The sequence below is a fragment of the Abramis brama genome (genome assembly GCF_963993115.1).
Source record: "Abramis brama genome assembly, chromosome: 16".
NCBI classification, from domain to species: Eukaryota; Metazoa; Chordata; class Actinopteri; order Cypriniformes; family Leuciscidae; genus Abramis; species Abramis brama.
The window spans coordinates 35,702,626-35,722,435 of NC_139978.1; the positions used below are offsets into that span (position 1 = coordinate 35,702,626).

At 37.4% G+C, this 19,810-nt stretch overlaps 2 protein-coding genes across 3 annotated transcripts in view; one reads left to right on the plus strand and one right to left on the minus strand.

Moving 5' to 3' along the window:
• LOC311098320 (somatomedin-B and thrombospondin type-1 domain-containing protein) overlaps window positions 1-9,527 on the plus strand; it is a 31,054-nt gene extending 21,527 nt beyond the window's left edge. For both annotated transcript variants that reach the window (XM_084138456.1, XM_084138457.1), the window contains exons 3-5: window positions 431-521; window positions 3,830-3,988; window positions 8,408-9,527. In XM_084138456.1, coding sequence (XP_083994582.1) covers window positions 431-521; window positions 3,830-3,988; window positions 8,408-8,513 — 356 coding nt within the window. In that variant the 3' untranslated portion in view covers window positions 8,514-9,527. The remainder of the gene's footprint in view (window positions 1-430; window positions 522-3,829; window positions 3,989-8,407) is intronic.
• Window positions 9,528-13,203: 3,676 nt separating this feature from the next.
• The window catches only part of snap29 (synaptosome associated protein 29), a 7,601-nt gene continuing 994 nt past the window's right edge, over window positions 13,204-19,810 (minus strand). Inside the window, exons 2-6 of the mRNA XM_084138630.1 lie at window positions 19,530-19,775; window positions 18,274-18,473; window positions 16,817-16,902; window positions 15,906-16,010; window positions 13,204-14,106 (exon numbers count right to left, since the gene is read on the minus strand). Coding sequence (XP_083994756.1) covers window positions 13,946-14,106; window positions 15,906-16,010; window positions 16,817-16,902; window positions 18,274-18,473; window positions 19,530-19,769 — 792 coding nt within the window. The 5' untranslated portion in view covers window positions 19,770-19,775 and the 3' untranslated portion in view covers window positions 13,204-13,945. The remainder of the gene's footprint in view (window positions 14,107-15,905; window positions 16,011-16,816; window positions 16,903-18,273; window positions 18,474-19,529; window positions 19,776-19,810) is intronic.

Consider the following 19,810-nt stretch of genomic DNA (forward strand, 5'->3'; position numbering starts at 1 on the left):
TGAACTGAAGTCAATGTCAGTGCATGAGAATTCCCACATCAGTATTGCATTAAATCTGCACTAAATCATTCCACCTTCAGAGACATTTTACTACCTCTGTGTCTTTGAGCGCAGATGTGTTCAGCATTACTGTTATTTCAGCTGAGATCTCATAGTAAGACGTTTGACCACAGACTAAAGTTGGCAAATATATTCCCTCCCGCCTCCCATAATTATTTTAGATAATTATTATTTTTTTAAATCATTTTAATCACAAATGCATACAAATATCCCATAAATGTGTCTTTCAAGCAATATAAGCTCATAAAAACTGCATGTATAATACAATATACACGTCTGTGTGTGTGTTTTGTGCTCTGGTGCTGTGCGTCGTCTCTGGAGGAGTTTAATTTGCTCGCTTTCATTATCTTGATCTCTTCCTCCTCTTTAGAGGTGGCCAAAATCCTGCCTGACTCATTCAAGCGGAACTTTAAGGACCCTTGGAGACGGCCGCACATGCTTATGAAGGAGGAGAAGAAGAGGTGAGAGCGATGGAACTGCAAACACACAGTGTTTTGAAAAAGAACAGAACATTTACAGATAATTCAAACACATCCCTATAACCGAAGGTTGTGCAGAGAGTTTAGACATCAACAGTGTTGTCTAGACTTACAGTGACCCTCAGATCTAGAACAAGGTGAATTTGCTGTTTGTTTGGATTATTGAAAGGAGTCATACAGACCTGATATGTAGTGGATATCTGTGTTTTGATGATCCAAGGATAATTGGATAACTAAATGTAAAACTACTTACAGAAAGGTATCATCAAGATAGTTGTGTTTGTATACATGGGTCGATGTGTAATCCTTAAAGTCGCATGAAATTAAAATTCTGCCTTTTCATTTTCTATGTGAATGTTATAGAACGTATTCATTCATGTATACATTTTATTTAAAAAAAAATGACTTCCAGTGAAAAGACGGTCACGTTTATCTGAGTGCCACGCCCACTTCTCAACATCCAATCAACAACTGATGCATAGAACAAGACCCCATCCTATATTTTTATTCTGTAATTCAATAGACTCAGGTGTGCGTCACAATATGGAAGAGAAGATTTGTCACTACTTCTGTTTTATCATGACTCTAAAGGGATAGTTCACCCCAATATGAAAACCCTGTCATCATTTACTCGCCCTCGTTTCGTTCCAAGTGTTGAAGTTAATTAGCAGCTTAGGGAACAGAGTTGTGTGTACAATGAAAATTAATGGACACTGGGGCCGTAAATGTCCAAAAATGGCAAAAAAGTACCTTAAAATTGGGGATGCGCAATATATCGGCCATCATATCGGTATAGGCCGATATATAGTATTTGGGTGAGGAACAAAACAAAAGTCATTATTCACTGGGAATCGTTTCTTCTGCCTTTGCTTTCAAATCTCAAATTCTTCTATATTCTTTCCTATATAGCAAATAGTAAATGTGTGAACAAGTGACCGATTTCACATGCGGCTTTAGTGTCTTTTTATGGTGTTCAGATTCTAGAGAGCATTTGATTGGACAGAAAATCTGATAAGAATAATGTCATCAGTATTACCTGTAATTGATGGTAGAGAGAAACTGTTAATGTTGAGTTTTGCTTATGTATAATCTAAAACAAGTCTAAAAATATTAATACTAAAAGCAACAAAAAACGTTTTTCACAGGTTCTGTTTTCTGAGAACATCCTAAATCCACAATTTAATTTAAATGATTTTACGAGCCCATCCTTAAGTCACTTTATATCCCTTTTTACAACCTTAGTAACACCTGGCTGAGGCCAGGAAATCAGATCTGTGTGTGTGTGTGTGTGTGTGTGTGCGTGTGTGTGTGTGTGTGTGTGGGACATTAAGAGAATGAACGCGACGTGTGATCAGTGAGCAGATAATGAGGAGTTAAATAGCAGGTGCAGGTTCAAATGAACTGAGATTAAACGACTATCTGAGGCTCCTTCTAAGCAGCACACACAGGAAATCCCAGAGCAAACCCTTTCATTAATCACAGGTGTTTAGTTTCAGCATGGTGTGTGTGTGTGTGTGTGCGTGAGAGAGAAAACATGCAGACCATGGAGGAGGAAAGAACGCCACACAGGAAACACATCACACTAATTAAATCCAGCGTAGGAAGGCCGACCTTTAACCTTACACTGCCTGCAACACACATGCACACATAAAGGAAATATTATCGTGTTTATAGAGACAATTCCAAAAAGTGTTTGAAAGTCCTAGCGGAAATAAAACACAATCTTTAAAGTCCCCCTGTGGTGGAAATCAAGCTTTTAATATTGTCTATGTGGTGTTTTTAATATGCTTTAAGACAAACCATGTGTAAATTCATAAGTCGACACCATTGCTGAGTATTTTCTCCTTAAAACTGCAGTGAACCAAAGACAGTCTCAAAAACACGCTTTGAAATCGCTGGTGTTTCTGACGTCACAAACTACCTTGTAACCAATCAGATCAACGTGTGATCGTCAACCAGTGGATCTCTGAGCTGAGTGAGTGAGTGAGTGGAGGCGGGGCTCATTTGCATATTCATAGAACCGCACATACTAAATGAGGCAAGGGTGTCGAGTTACATTCAAGATATTTTAAGGCATGAAGAATTATTTTTCAAGGAAAAAACTTTAAATGTGTCATTTCGGTGATCAAAGATGAGTTTTAAGGGATACAATTATTGTATCAATAATATATATATATTCAATCAATCAATAATATATATATATTGTATCAATATATTTTACAGCCAAGCATAACTATAAATGTATATCTACTATAGACATTTCCATGATTTTTATTAATTCCACCATTTTAGATGTCCCTGCATGATATAAACTGCATGAACCCTGATAGAAATGGCCTGTCAAGATCAAAATAGGACAAAAATACATATCATAAAAGTAGTCCAATATAAAAGTTACTCATTCATCATCAAGCATGTCTCATGCAATGTCCAAACAATGTCTTTGCTCATTGATGTATTCATTACTTCAATGAGCTCATAGTTTCTGCCTTAAATTAATTAATACATTGTTTAAATTAATACATTATTAGCTAATGGTGTGATTTGTAGGCTATATGTACATTTATGAAATACATAAGTTACCTCTGATAACACATCACTCTAAATTGTAATGTAGACATGCATTTTCTGTAAAGCTGCTTTGAAACAATGAAAAACGCTATACAAATAAATTGAATTGAATATCATGAGTGTGGCAGGTTTGCCAGATTTCCAGTGAAATTGGTTTCCACCGCAGGAACTGGTGGAACTGGTACTCAGTGTGTTTCCACCGCAGGAATCAGGATCTAAATGAAATATTAAATATTAAATATTAATATTAAATATAAATATTTCCTCCTCCGAAAGTCCCGGCTTGTGAGGTAGTACTTTTTTAAAGTTCGGGAACTTTCAGGGGTGGGACTTGGGCGCTGAACATGCTGATTGGTCGAGTTCATGCTGCATTTTGATTGGTTGAGTTCACACAGCATTTTATTTCAACCACCATTTTCAAAAGTCTGTTGCGGTGCGTGTAGTAAGAGTTGTTTGCTATTCGAATCAACAATGGAGTTAAAAAAATACGACCGACGAGACGATGAGGTTCAGGCTTTATTAAGCTCAAATTCAGAGGATGAAATCCAGCGGGAACTGTAAATTAGCGCGCAATCCTACGTCACCGGATTAATTTGCCTTAATCTTCACGGTACTTTAGACCATGATGGAAACGCAGACAGCAACAGGTCTGGGGGAAATGGTTTGCAAATGGTGTTTTATGTGTCTAAATGTCCTCTCTCTCTGTGTGTCTGTTGCAGTTACTGTGTGCAGATGCGTGTGAAGCAGGCGAGCGCCGCGTGTAAAGTCAGACCGTGGAGTGCAGGTTTGGTCCGCGAACGTTCCGTGTGTGTCGAGTGTCAGAGCGACGCCATGGCGACCGATAACCGTTGCCGTGGAGACGGGCTGCTGAACATCAGGTACTTCAACTTAAACTTTTATTTATTTATTTATATAGCACATTTAATAGCAACGTTGTCGCCCAAAGTGCTTCACAGTTATAACTAAAAACATACATATATAAAAAACATTTACCAAGCCTAGCAAATGAAGGCATGACTACACACTCTTAAGGCCCGTTCACACCAAGAACGATAACTATATTCGCATCCACACCAACGAACAATAACGGTCTTTTTATTCTAACCCGCGCTGCGGTTTCAAAGTAGCGAAAACGTATGACCTGTCGCTGCTTTACGTTTGTCATCACTGTTCATGGACCTTTCAATTAGTTGTCATTTGTCACATGTTCCTTTGTTCAGTTTCCCGCCCTAGTCTGTCTCCCTGGTTACCATCATTAGTTCATCTGTATCACCTGTGTCCTATTAATGACCATCATCTGTGTTTGCTATTTAGTTCCTCCTGTGCACTCTGTCTTTGTCCGATCTCCGTTATGTGTGGTTATGTTTATCCTGCCCGCTTGAAGAGCTTTCATTAAAATAGATGAATATTGATCTTAATCTGCTTGTCTTCATCTTCCTATCTAAGCTAACCGTGACAACGTTACACAAAAACATCAAAAGAAAAACAGGCTTTTGGGTAAACAATATCCTTAAAAGACGAGAGGAGTTTTACTCTGATTAGAGAGCTGTCATCTTTTGAAGACAAATTTTATTCATACTTTCGAATTAATCAATATCAGTTTGTTGCGTTTACATGTCTTTTACCAGATGTTTCTGTACCTCAGCGATTAACTTCTCTAACAGTAGCCGCGTTTCCATTACCCTTCAAATTGCGCAAATTGAAATTGCGAATTGAAAATACGCGCAATGGAAACATCAATTTCGCAAAAACTCCCATTTATCGCAAAAAAGTTTTTCCGCTCGCATGAGGAGGTTTTTCAGGCAATTTGAAAAAGGAATATTTCACAAAACTGCAATGGAAACAGTTTTTACGCATTTACAGGTCACCTGACGTAGACGGCGGTGTGTTTGGACAGAATACGAGACAGTTATTTATTAAATTCATAAAAGACAAAAGAATGACAGAAATACTGGATTCTAAACCTCAAAGAAATGCCACAATCAAGACCTCGAAGCAGAAATGAGTGAGAAACTCCTCATATGAGCCGCTCACAGTATGAGGGTCTTTCCTTGCCATTAATGCTTGGAAAACACGCCTACGTTTCCTTCCATTAATAATAATAATGTCTAGTGCGGTACGTGGCTGTGATATATATAAACCAACCAACGTCCGTTGCCATGATTTTTGGAATGACTTATCGAGAGAGGAAAAAATGACGTTTTAGGTTAGGTTACTTTTTATTGTACCCGTAGGTAAATTTATTTTACAGTGCAATGACATTCTATGGCATCCAATACAAAAACACACAACACAGAACACTCCACAACACATAGGGACAAATAAGTAAATACTCATACTGAGTAAAGTAAAGTGCTCTCAAGAAAGTGCTCTCAAAACATTACATATGGTCTTTGTAAAAGAACCTAAAGAAAACAACAACTTAAAAATCAATAAAAAACAATTAAAAACAAAAAAGATAAAAATCGTAAAACCCCTAGTACAACATTTCTGAAAACCACCTCTACAATTTGTTAATCATATTAATCGCATTTGGTACGAAGCTGCTCTTATATCTTTTCGTTCTACACCTTGGGACTTTATACCTCCTCGCAGACGGCAATAACTGAAACTCACTGTGCAGGGGGTGAGAGTCATCATCTAAGATTGAGAAGGCCATCCTTTGTAACTGTTTGGTGTACAGGGATGCCACTCCTAGTTTAGACTCACCTATCAAAGGGCCAGACCATTTTACTATCTGGTCTAACTGATTTTTTGCCTTTAACCCCCTGAGGTCGACGGTATCGCTGGCGATACCAGCTCGCTTTTTTTTTATCAGTGTAAAAGAAACTCATAAATACTCTGTTGACTTTGATTTTCCATAGGAGTTTCATACATCAATCGATTCTGTTAAATGTGTATTATTTTTGTGTATACTCACAATAAAAACAAAGTGTTGTGCTTTTTGCCAAATAAAGAAAAATAAACACGAAGCGAGTTCTGCCTTCTCTCTGCCAGTGTAGTCCATTCTGAAACGCGTCCGAAAATGAACTGTAACTCAGCGAATACTCAGTCAAACAGGCATACAGACACACAGGCATGAAGCTTGAATTCTCTTCTTTTAAATGAAGTAATTTATATAAAAAACAAATATTCCCATCTTGTGAAATCTGTATTAAAAGAGAGCGATTCCAGTCGATCTCATTAGAGCTAATTCAAAGGTAATGTGACTCCACCCACGGAGAGCGTGCGCTATTCAAACGCAAATAGCTGAGGTAATCCAAGCGCAATCCTGTGAACGCCCTCATATCAGCTCGAGAAAACTCACAAGTTTATTCAGATCATTACTTGTTTACACCGTCTTGCAGCGCTGTGAGGAATAATAATAATGGAAAATGTCCCTCAGAAGTGCGGGTATATGGAGGAGTGAGCTGAGGAATACTAGTAAGTTTTTTCCTTCTCACGTGAATTTCTTCACGTGGGTTTCTGTTTATGAATGAACGGCAGAAATGCGCGCTGTTTACCACAGCTGGCAAAGACAGTTTAAATTTAAATCGCGTGTGTGAATGAATGATGATGTTTTAGCAAACTGTATTGCTATACTGAGATGAGTAAAAATCGACTGAAATATGTTGAAATAAAATGTAGGCTATTTGTATAAGCAACGTATTAAACTGCAAGTTAACAATATGCCCTAATATTTCATGAAAACAACGTTACAGTCAGGCGAAATATGAAAGACAACATTTTGTTTAGTAGATTTGGGTACAGTTTTTACTGTAGAATATACTGCCTCGTCAAATAAGCTTTTGTTTAGCAATTTCTATATATAAAATACTATTTTTGTCAAAAATAAAGTCATCAACTAAGATGTTAGCTGTTCCAATGTTGGCTATATTCAAACTAATGAATACATAGATAAAATGTAGGCCTATAATCTTTTTTTTTTTACAAAGAAAGAGTACACTTGAAATATTGTTGAAATTGTAATTATTGTTGTAATTGTAACCTTTTTAATAAAATAGCAAAACATATTTACAAGAGAGATGTAAGCAAAATCTTAAATGGTCAATATAAGTCTTCTTCTAAATATATATTTTGTCCTTGCATTGTGGCTCAGTCAGTTTCACACCTGAATGAATGGCTAATTATTATGCAGAGTGGGTGGGACATTGTATTCTAAGGTGTAAACCACTCCTCGTTCACGCCCCCCTCGCATATTGGCTTTCCAAGCAAAACCTGTTTTACATCAATTTAAATCAATGTATGGTTTTATGTGAACGATAAAGCAAGACTATTTTCACATAATTTTGAAGAAAAAACTATAGGCGACGACATCCATTAGTCAAAAGTCTTATTGCCACATATTTAGTATGTGTTTTGTGGCCTTATTTCTGCAACTTTCATTTTTATTTTTTCCAATAACCACGCATAAACATTATTCTCTTAAAAATTCAAACATATACATGCATGTTGATCAGATATTTTGGTAGCCCTGTTTGTGCTATATAGAGTGAATTTACACCTTTGCCATTAACATGTTTATAAATAACTGAAAAAAGCACAAATGTCAGAGCATGTCAGAACACCTCCAGGGCCCAGAAAACAGCTCAGACTCCAGAGGGTTAAAGATATATGACCATACCATACTACAGTGGAAAAGGACAACACAGATTCAATAAAAGCATGATAAAACATCTTCATTATTGTTCGGTCAACATTAAACACAGATAATTTCCTCCACGCTGGTGCCCCTTTTTGCACAGAGCCTCACAATTCTCTTCAAAATTCATTCGCATAACATAAGTTTTAGTCGCATAACATCGGTTAATGGAAACGGCGTCATTTCGCAATAGTTTTTTATCGATATTTAGAAAAAATCGCAAAAATTTTGCGCAAATCTGTAATGGAAACGCGCCTAATGTCGTCTGCCATTTTAAATGCATGAGAGCCCTTTAAATTCGAGTGGATTCTGATTGGCTTGTCAGTGTTTTATCGTTCGACAGCTGGAAAAATAATCGTTCTGAAAGTGATCCCAACGATATCGTTCCTCATATCTTTATCGTTATAGTTGTGGTGTGAACTCTGCTATTCTTTAATACAGAGAACGATTTTTAGAACTATATCTTTATCATTATCTTTATATCGTCCTTGGTGTGACCGGGCCTTTAGACACACACACACACCCTCACACAACTGTATAGTGAGATCAGTGTAGAGAGAAAATTAAGTTATTACTTCAATAAACAGAATAGCCTTTAAAAGGTACACACTGCACACGCAGACACGCTCTTTAACATGAATGTATTTTCCACCAGGACCTTCTGGGCCGCTGCGTCAGCACCCGGTTGCTCTGGGTCGTGGGTTCGAGAGTCTTCCACCGAGGACTGCCAGTGTCCGTCGTACTCCATGATCTTTGTCTGAACCAACACGACCTTTAAAGCTCATTTTGAGGGACAAGGGAGTCATTTCATGCCTTTTGAAGCCAAATTCTCTCCATCAAAAGTTAAGCAATGACGCCACAGCGTATCTGTCACCTTACTGTGCATCTGTGCCTCCAGCAAACCAACACACACAACCCTGTTTTTCCAAAGCTCTTCTATCTACCTCCAATTCCCCAAACACACCCGTTTCCGATGCCTTATATTATAGTTTTCACTCTGTCCGGTTTCTCTACTCTTCTTGTCTGTCTTCTGATGTACTGTATTTATATATGTTTGAATGTATCTTCCATTTGTCAGTGTGTGTGTGCGTGTGTGTGTGTGTGTGTGCATTACGCACCTCCAGTAATGGTTGCATGTTTTTGAACGCAAAACTTGTTTAATGCACGTGTCGCTGAAAGACAAGCTAGTGTATATGAATGTTTCTATTTGGTAGTATTTCAGTTTCTCGAGATTTCTTCTTTGCTCTTTGCCATGAGTTCTGGAAAGTGTCCTTTCACACTCTTGGACCGAAAGTCACTAGCGTTCAGTTTGTTTGCTTGGTCTGAAAGCTGTATTTGAGGCCGCACTTGATTCTTCCTGAAAATGGGATCGGGTTCCTGTGTTTGCAAGTGGTATGAAAGCCAAAACGGCTTAAATTGTGGTTGTGAACCGCATCCGATGACGTACAGTTTGCCCATGACGGTATGAATTAATTTCTCTTTTGCTGATTGTCTTTGCAGAAAATATCTTTCCATTAAAATCCAATTTATTTTATTAAAATATATTTCCAATTTATTTATTATTACAGCATCTCTGACTTGAATATATAGTGACTCTCTCTCACACACACACATATAACATCAGGATTGCACCAAATAAATGTTTTCTAGATTGCAAGTTCATTGTATTTTTTTTTCGCCTTTAAGTAATATTTCAACAGCTTGCGTTTTATTGATGCTCTTGTATGATTTTATTGTTTTTACCATCACACATTAAACGGTCATACGTCTCAGTTCATTTTCTTTCATTGCTTGCTTTTTTAGTTGTTGTTCTTCAGTGTCATGATTGACATATCGGTGTGATTCTTCCTCGGTTCACTAACCCATCATCGGCGTTGTACGAGGTATTCAGCGTGCACGTGCTCATTACAGATCAAAGCGCTCGTCTCGTGTTTACACACACCCGTCTGCACACATACTATGCTCACTACATATAGTTTAAGGCATTTTTTGCATGCTTGCTCAGTACAGCATACTTGAGATTCAGGTAATCATGTGTTTTATCCCTAACACACTTTTGAAGGATGTACTGATGACGGACTGACACAGTTACTCTAACCGGTACATTCTGCACTGCTTTACACGAGACAAACGTTTGGGCACACAACTAAATGTGTTATACTTATAAAAACCATTTAAACTTCTGCTTAAATGCTTTCAATTCATTTTTGTATAAACAACAAACAAACAAATAAGTGAATAATAATGATAATAAACAAAAATTCTGAAATTTGATACAAAATTGTGTATATACTATATATATATATTCTAAATACTGCAATTAATATGTATAAATAACCATATTTTTACCAAAAATATGCCCATTTAATATGTTTATATTTGTTAGTTTATTAAACTTACAAAACTGTCTACTGTATGTATGGATGTTTTTACTAAATATATTTATAAATATATAATCAAATGCTTAAGAGTCAATGATTGGATCATTATTGCAGTGATTATTATGTTTCTAGCATGTTATATGTTTGGCATTTAAATCCTTTTTTTTTTTGGCCGGGCAGTGTGTGTGTCTGTTAAGTGTGTATATGACTAATTCGTTCTGCTCAGTGTGTTGGTCAGAACTGTTGTACAGTGGTTACAGACAAACGCTGTTCAGAGATGCAGGTCCAGATCTGGTCTCTGTCATGAGCAGATCCCTCTCCCCCAACTTCCTGTCTGTTCTCGACTGTCAATATACAGTAATAATGGCAAAAGCCCATAAATGATAAAAAAAGTGACATCATTGAAAAGACAACAGATGAGCTCAGTGATTATTTCACCACCAGTGAGGTCATGATTAATTTACCAGTGAGGTCGCTAAAGAGCTTTCTGATGGGGTCTGTGAGGTTTAAAAGCAGAGACGGTGTTTCTTTAGTGTGTAAACAAGTTGCGGAAACAAGTTACATTAAATAAATCCTAGAAGGTTTAATACGGAGTGTTTATTTACACTAAGTGCAAACAACCCGGCTTGTTGGCAGAGGCTATTTACACTAACTCCGCCCACTGACGTCTGATCTGATCATATCAGATCTGAAAGGCATTTATTTTCAGTAAAAATTAAGAAAATATTCAAAAAGTGGAAATAAAGTGTCTAACGTGTGTTTAATACTAAAGTGTTTATCGGTTAGGGGTAGGTGTAGGGCTTTATTGTTCCAATAAGCTGGCATCCATTTAATAATTTTAATAAAATCATTTACACTCTATTATTGCATACTCTTTAATGTACAATAACACTGAATGTACAACAACTAATCTACTATTTACACTTATTGCGAAGAAAATACTGCTATTTTTACATTGTGTAAATAGAATCTATCGCTATTTTCATTTAGTGCAAATAGCCGCTGCAATTTTAATAATTTCAAATCTAGGTATGATCAAGTTGTTTTTACTAGGTGGCCTTCAGGTCATTGGAGACCATCATCATGCCTTTCTTGTCAAACTCTAGTGACTGTTAAAAATAATTTACTGGACTGTTTTTAATGTAAATAAACAGCTTTTTTTATTCAAAGAAATGTTAAAAGTGATGTATTTAAAATACCACCTTTTTAAAAATCTTTTATTAAAGGTGCAGTAAGCGATTTCTGAGGAACTGTTGAAAGTGGATCGGACCAGCAACAAAACACACCTGTAGCCAATCAGCAGTAAGGGGCGTGTCCACTCATGAGGGGGGTGGGGGTTGTGCTGCATAGCATGTTCGTTAACTTGGGGGCGTGGCTATCAAGATAGGGGTGTGATCATTTTGGGGAGAGGCGTGTTTGTTTTGGCGATTTTAAATATCAACAGCATTTCTCATAAATTGCTTACTGCACCTTTAATCATAAATGTCTTGTATAGCTATTTATTAATTGTATAATTTCACTTTGGTCCAACTATGAAGATAGCTTGTTGCTGACAAATATAAATAAATAAGTGTGTACTTGAGAATCAAGACTAATCGAAACTTGAGGCTTTAGGTGGGATTTTGTTATATAACTATGAAGAGATATTAGTATAGTAAGTTCTAGGGGTTTGGTAAGGTTTTATTTGATTATTGTGAAGGGTTTATTCTGTAAGTGAAATGAAAAGGCGAGGGGGAATTGGAAACATGTCATCTTTGGACCACTGCTTTATGGGTGCTGACAGCAGTGAATTCTGGGATTAGGTGTTGAAAAGAAAGGCATTCCAGCGCATCAACTAAATGTGTGAACCACTCTAATACAAAAGTGAACAAATCCAATGAAAATCTGATTAAACTGAGCAGAACTGTGTTTTATCTGCAGTGTATTTCAACATTAGTAAAGGAGGAAAGAGCACTGGGCGTGTGTGTGATGCACTTTTCCCTCGTGTGTGTGTGTGTGTGTGTGTATTTACTTTCAGGAACAGACTGCTAACATTCTTCCCACAGCCCCAAACCCTACGTTTACAAGTCATTTTGTGACTTAATGAGTCAACTGATTACATAATAAACCACAGAATGTCACTAACTCACCTCAGTGAAACCAGCCGCCAGTCAGTCAGTCTCCCGCGCAAAACAGATGCTCGCGCGAACCGTTAATGAAGGCCTTGTGTCGCGCGCGCAGATGTGCACGAGAGGAAGAATGATAATGAGTGTGTGCGGCTCTGGAGAAACGTTACTCCTTGATCTATGAACGTGCTTTATTTCGAGCTCGTTTACCAGATATTTTCGTTTTTGAGCTATTACAGTTTTTTTTCTGGTGATAAAGCAAATACAGAACTTAATTAGTTCATGGTCTCGCGTTGAAGGGAAAGTTCACCCAAAAACGAATATTTTGTCAATACTTTCTCACCCTCACCTTGTTCCAAAACATGTATAAGTTTCTTTCTTCTGTTGAACACAAAAGAAGATATTTTGAAGAATGTTAGTACTAACCAGACAGTCAACTGTCTATAGAATGCCAGATCTGACTTAATAATAAATAAATACATAAATAAATATGCAAAGAAATGGAAAAAAAAAAAACATAAATATTCAAAGAAATGGAAAAAAAACTAAAATAAATGAGTATTTATACTTTTATTTCCTTATGTATTAATGTCTACATTTATTTATTTCTACATTTATTTCCATATATATATTTACATTTCTTCGTATATTTATTTATTTATTATTAAGTCAGGTCTGGCATTCCATAACTGTCAACATGACAACATTGTTATTTATTTTTGGTCACTGTCCCTTTAACGGCTTCTCAAGATGTGTGAAATGTCGCCATCTAGCGGACTGATCTTGCAAGTACCACTTAAATTAGCTTACCGTGGCAGTATCAGAGGGCATGATACTTTGATATTATAACATAAAAATTAATGTTCTATGATATTTACATAGTACTGCATGCTCTTTGCTGCCCATTTACAATGTTTTCTAGCATTATTTTTCATCTATTGCAGTGACAAATGAAGTGACTAACATATTAAAACATTTTTTATTTATGTTCACATATTCCACGTCACATTCAGCAGACAGAAATGGTTTGCTTTATTAGGAGTACAACATTTGAACAATGAATTCCAGAAACAATAGTAAAACCTCAGCAGATTCTATCAATAAAGCTACCCTAATACAGAGCTGAAAAAGAAAATGACAAAAGTGTGTGGGTTGCATTCAAAATAGTGATTAACATAAAGACCGAGCACTAATCTCTATAGCCTGTGTTGAAATGAGTCAGACCAATATCTTTCTGTATTACTATTTGATCACCTTTATACACAGTACTCCATTAATGTGCTTACATGGGATATGAGGATACATCATTATAAAAGAATGAATTTTCTCAAACAAAGGGAATATACAGTGATTTCTAAGCTAGGTGTTCAGAGTTAAAGAGTGTAAGGTATGGTTAAAAAAATTGAAATGGTTGTGTGTGCATCTCTGACATACTTATCTTACAGATAACATGTTAAACTTAAAGATCATCAGCAATTCATTCAAATCAATCTTGAACAGTCGCACACACAGAGGCATCCACGGCTTATGTATAACTGGACTGTATAATGTCAGTGACTAAACGAAGGCAGAATGTTGAACTTCTCCAACACACATATGCATAGACACAAACACACACACCTTCCTTGGAGAGAAGATAAAAAATGTTTTTCAGTTTGGATCGCTGCCGACAGCATCTTGGCCGTGAGACGACATCCCACTCAGAGTCTATTTGAGGTTTTTGAGTTGCCGGTTGGTGGAGCTGATCTTGCCGTCCATATTGTCGACCTTGTTGAGCAGCGAGTCGAGAGAAACGTCCTGGTCGTCGATCTCCGCCTGCAGTCCCAGACCCAGATTCTTCAGACGGCCCAGACCCGACGCCATCTCATCTGGAGGCCAAACACCAAACACACATCAGATCCTGGCTGTGAGTGAGCCATCTGACCCAAGTTATGGTACAAGATATCAAGTCCTTCCCTCGTGGGTCAAAATGACCCTAAAATTATACTTTATTTATTTATTTTGTCCAGAAAGCATATTTTATTTCATTTTGGAAAAAAAATTCAATGCAATTTTTTGGGAGATTTTTTATTTTATTTACCTTTAAATTACTAGATTTAATCAATGAATAATAAATAAATTGTAATGCAAGCACATTCCTCACATTCTTTCAAATTAAATTCAAAATAACTCTCACTTTCATGCATAAACCTTTTAAAGGAGCATTTCACCCGTGGGAACATTAATCTTTATTGAAAGTGGGTCATATATGTAGTCGAAATGTAACATAAATTTCGAATTTGGTGCCTTCTTGACCGAGGAAAGACAGAAAGTAACTTTAGGGCGCATTTGTATGGAAGACAACAACTCCCACAATGCACCACATTGCACAGCTCCGCAAGCCACTCCCACTAATCCAAAAAATGAGGAATAAGTGTTTGTAGTCTCAACCTCTCTACAAAGATATGGGACTTTCTGCTTAGAATGACGCAAAATGATGATTTTTACATCATTATAAGCAGGAACTGCAACACTGAAATCCGTATTTCTCCCATCTCTGGGGAAAATGAGGGAATAATGCACGACCATTCAAAAATATGACTGGGTTTCTAACAATACAAAGCTTAATGCAAATGGGTGAAGTTTCCCTTTAATTCAGCTCAAAATATCTTACATTTGGGTGTCTTTGCCGATCTCTTGTGGAAAAAAAATTATATAACATGATGTTTTATGACTCTAGATGTCCTTATAACTCTATATGGAGTAAATGAGCTGTTCCTCTGGGTCCTAAAGTCAGTTCTCTTCAGTATGCATTCAGATACACATGTAGACATTCTAAAATAATTTTTTGGTAAAGTTTTAGCATTTTCAGTTTGAATTTTGAGTATTTTTAGGTTTTTCTATGTGTACTGAATCATTACATTCATTCCTAAGGGGGTCAAATTGACCCGAGAGTGAAGGATTTGTTACTTTTTTACATTTCAACCACAAAACTCCTTGAATCCAAAAAAAAAAAAAAAAAAAAAGTGTGTATTTGTAGTTCAAGTTCGACAAAAGTCTTGGGGTCTTGGACCCCTCCGATGAACACTCAATTTGTAAAAACATTTCCGGGTCAAAATGACCCGAGGTAAGGATGAAGGTTAAAGGGATACTTCACCGATTAGCATTAGGCTTTGTATCAGTAGAAACCCGGTGGTATTTTGGATTGACCGTGCTTCCCTCCCTCATGTCCCCCTGAGACGAGAGATTTCTGTATTGTGTGTCTGGAAAAAAACCTCAGATGATGCAAAAATCGTAATTTAGCTCATCAGAGGCTTTTCTGTCCAGAGGCGAGAGACTCCAGCCAGTAGGAGGAGCTCGTCCCGCATGTCTTCAACCCGCCCATAGGGGGATCTCACGATAAAACGCCGTCTTTTCAGTTTCGAGTCACTAGTAGCCTAGTCGTATCATTTCTCCTGATACTGCCCTCTGTAACCAGTAGGCGTGGCTTGGGAGTGGCCTCGTAGGGCAGCAAAGCAAGTGCATTCTGGGAGTTGTTGTCTTTCATCCACATGAGCCAAAAATACATTTTCTGGAAGTCACCAACTTCTAAAATAATTTCACATTTCTACTACATAAATGACCCAATTTAAACACACATTCATCTTTCCAGCGGTGAAATATCCCTTTAAACTCTTGTATTTCTCACCGAGGTTTGTGTCCAGCTGTTGGTGTGCGGCCCGCAGCTGTTTGTTCTTAGGATATCCGTTCTGATCGGACGGCCCGTTATCCAGGGAAGCGGAAGCTCCGAAACCTGTTCAAACAAACATTTGTGATTCTGATGAGCCGCTTTGATCCGACGCTGAGCTCTGTCTCTGCAGAAGCACTCGAGATCTTAACAAACAAGCCTGAGTGAACCCATGAACCAGTGGTTTCTGCCTGATCTCGGATCAGTTTGATCAGTTTTAACGACACGTTTGTTTGATAGCGAGAAAGAGTTGTAGTTAATCGTCTCGTTAACATTAGCGAATTACAATGAACTAACAATGAATGAAACATACTTCTAAAGCATTTATTAATCTTAGTTAATGTTAATTACAACATTTACTAATACATTATTCAAATCAAAAGTTGTATTTGTTATTATGTAATGAAACTGAGCTGACATGAACTAATAAACGGATGTATTTTTATTAACTAACGTTAACAAAGATTAATAAACACTGTAACAAATGCATTGTTCATTGTTAGTTAATGCGTTAACCAATGTTAGTCTCTTATTGGCCTGATTAACAAAACAAGCCCTATAATTTAATAAAACAACATATTATTCAGACACTTCACATGTAATGGTATTAGATGATTTGTTAATTGCATTTAATTGATTACACTTTCAATAAAACATCTGCAAATGGTTTGTAAACAGTGTTTTAGTGCATGTTTGGGTTTAGTATTCGCCGCATTTACACCGTTTGACCAGCGTGTGGCGCTTTGAGCACTTCGAAACCGTCAATCATTCTGCAAAGCAATTGGTTCTACTGATTGAAAGTTCAAAAACTGGCTCTCAAAGTAACATGGGTAATCGTAGAAGTTCGTCAGTGCACAATCATGTGTGTTTACCAGATGTCTCCAGTTTCCTGAGGTTGGGATGGCTGGCCTGATACTTGTCCTCCTGCTGTTTGCTCTCCGCTAGTGCGTTCTGTAAGCTAACATCATCAGACAACACCGTTTCGTTGTTAAATAACATTCAGACTCTTTGCATTTCCAGATATGGCATCTTTCCTGACTAAGACCTTTATTTCAGTGGATGTGAATCAAAGCAAGGCTTTGAAGGCTGATGTACACTACAGTCTCAGACTACATCTAATTTTTTACGTCTATTCACACACACTACCGTTCAAAAGTTTGGGGTCAGTAAGATTTTTTAATGTTTTTAAAAGAAGTCTCTTCTGCTCACCAAGGCTGCATTTATTTGATAAAAAACAATAAAAAAACAGTAATATTGTGAAATATTATGACAATTTAAAATGAATGTTTTCAATTTTAATATATTTTAAAGTGTAATTTATTCCTGTGAATCAAAGCTGAATGTTCAGCATCATTACTCCAGTCTTCAGTGTCACATGATCCTTCAGAAATCACTCTAATATGATGATTTGATGCTCAAGAAACATTTATGATTATTATCAGTGTTGAAAACAGTTGTACAAATTCTTTTCAAAATTCTTTGATGAATAGAAAGTTCAAAAGAACGGCATTTATTTAAAATAGAATATTTTCTAACATTATAAATGTCTTTACTGTCACTTTTGATCAGTTTAACTCATCCTTGATGAATAAAAGTATTGATTTATTTTATTTCTTTCCCCCAAAAATAAAATAAAAATTCTTACTGACCCCGAACTTTTGAACGGTAGAGTTTAATGTTACAAAAGCTTTAGATTTCAGATAAATGCTGTTCTTTTGAACTTTCTATTCATCATAGCAGCATAAAATAAAAATGTAAAAACTGTTTTCAACACTGATAATAATGATAAATGTTTCTTGATCATCAAATCATCATATTAGAGTGATTTCTGAAGGATCATGTGACACTGAAGACTGGAGTAATGATGCTGAAAATTCAGCTTTGATCACAGGATATAAATTACACTTTACTGTATATTCACATAGAAAACAGATGATTTACATTGTAATAATATTTCACAATATTACTGTTTTTGTTTGTATTTTTTATCAAATAAATGCAGCCTTAGTGAGCAGAAAACATTCTTTTAAAAACATTAAAAATCTTACTGACCCCAAACTTTTGAACGGTAATGTATTATTTTACGACTATTCATCACAGCCTTGTTTTCATTTCATGTTAAATTGAAAGGTTTTTGCTTTAATGTGTGAAGTTACCTAATTAGTAGGCAAATTTAGCTTGAATAAATGCATGAGTTGAAACAGGTGGTGAAGGAAAAGGGAAAACAATGCACATTTTATATCATTTTGAAGAACAAGAACAATTCCAGCACTTCTGAGCGCATGTAGACGTGTAAAGCTGCTGATATTGTGCTGGTGTGTGACCGCACCTGCTGTGCCCCTCGTAGGACACCGGCTGGTCCTTCTGTGCCGGTCTGGGAGGATCAGGTTTGCCTTTGAAATAGTTGACCATTCCCCCCCACACACTCTTAATGGTGTTTATATGCCTCTGGCTCGTCTTCATGTCCTGATCCATGTTGTCAATCATTCTCTCCGTCCTCTTCAAAGCTTCACCCTGACGAATCAGTTCCTGTGGAAAACAATCAAGCGATTTTAATGAAATAGCCAAAGCAGGAAACATAGTCAGCCGAACACAATCCGAGTTATATTGAAAAATATCGTAGCTCTTCCAAGCTTTATAATGGGAGTGAACATACCTTGTTTTTTTGAAGCCCAAAAAAAGCGCATCCATCCATCATAAAAGTGATCCACACGACTCCAGGGGTTCATAAAGGCCTTCTGAAGCGAAGCCATGTGTTTGTGTAAGAATATCCATTTTTAAAACTTTATAAACTATAATCATAACGGCCGTACGAGAGTCTAGTTCCGGCGGAAGAGTGACCTCTGACCCCACGCATGACGAGTGACCTCTGACCTGACCAGTGACCTCTGACCCGACGCATGACGAGTGACCTCTGACCTGACCAGTGACCCGGCACATTACGAGTGACATCTATCCCGACACATGACGAGTGACCTCTGACCTAAAGAGTGACCTCTGACCCGACATAGGATGTAGGAGTAGTGTAAACTCAGGTGAGAGTCGACGCTTCTCGCGGTTCAAACAACAAACTCAAGCTCCTCCCACATTTCTCTTTAAAAATTCTCCTTTTAAACTTCTAATCCGTGACCGGTGTTTATTTTACTCTATCGTCTGAGCTTCTGCATTCATCAATACGTCTTGCGTGGGGTCAGAGGTCACTCATCATGCGTCGGGTCAGAGGTCTCTCTTCATGCGTCAGGTCAGAGGTCACTCGTCATGCGTGGGGTCAGAGGTCACTCTTCCGTCGGAACTAGACTGGCGTACGGTGGTTGTTACTGGAAGCCAGTGATTATAGTTTATAAAGTTATATGGATATTTTTCTTCGCTTCAGAAGGCCTTTATGAACCCCTGGAGTCGTATGGATCACTTTAATGATGGATGCGCTTTTTTGGGCTTCAAAATCTAAGTTACCATTAACTCCCATTATAAAGCTTGGAAGAGCCAGGATATTTTATAATATAACTCCGATTGAGTTTGGCTGAAAGAAGAAAGTAATTTAAACCTAGGATTTTTGGTGAACTATCTCTTTAAGTTTCCTCTCACCTCTGCCGTCTCGGATCCGACTTTCTCGGATTGGTAGATGAGTCCGAGCGAGCGCTGGCTGCTGTCCACGGCCGACTGCGCTGTACGCATCACTTCCTGCTGAAGCCGCTGCTGGCGTCTCTCTGCCGGACTCAGCGAACTCTCCTCCGGATCATCGTCGAAGTTAAAGCCTCTTCTCGGAGCCTCTTCATCATCATCATCATCAGCGAAAGGATTGTGGGTTTTGGGGTAGGCAGACATCCTGAGCTTCAGTGAGAAGAGAGCACAGTACTTATACATAT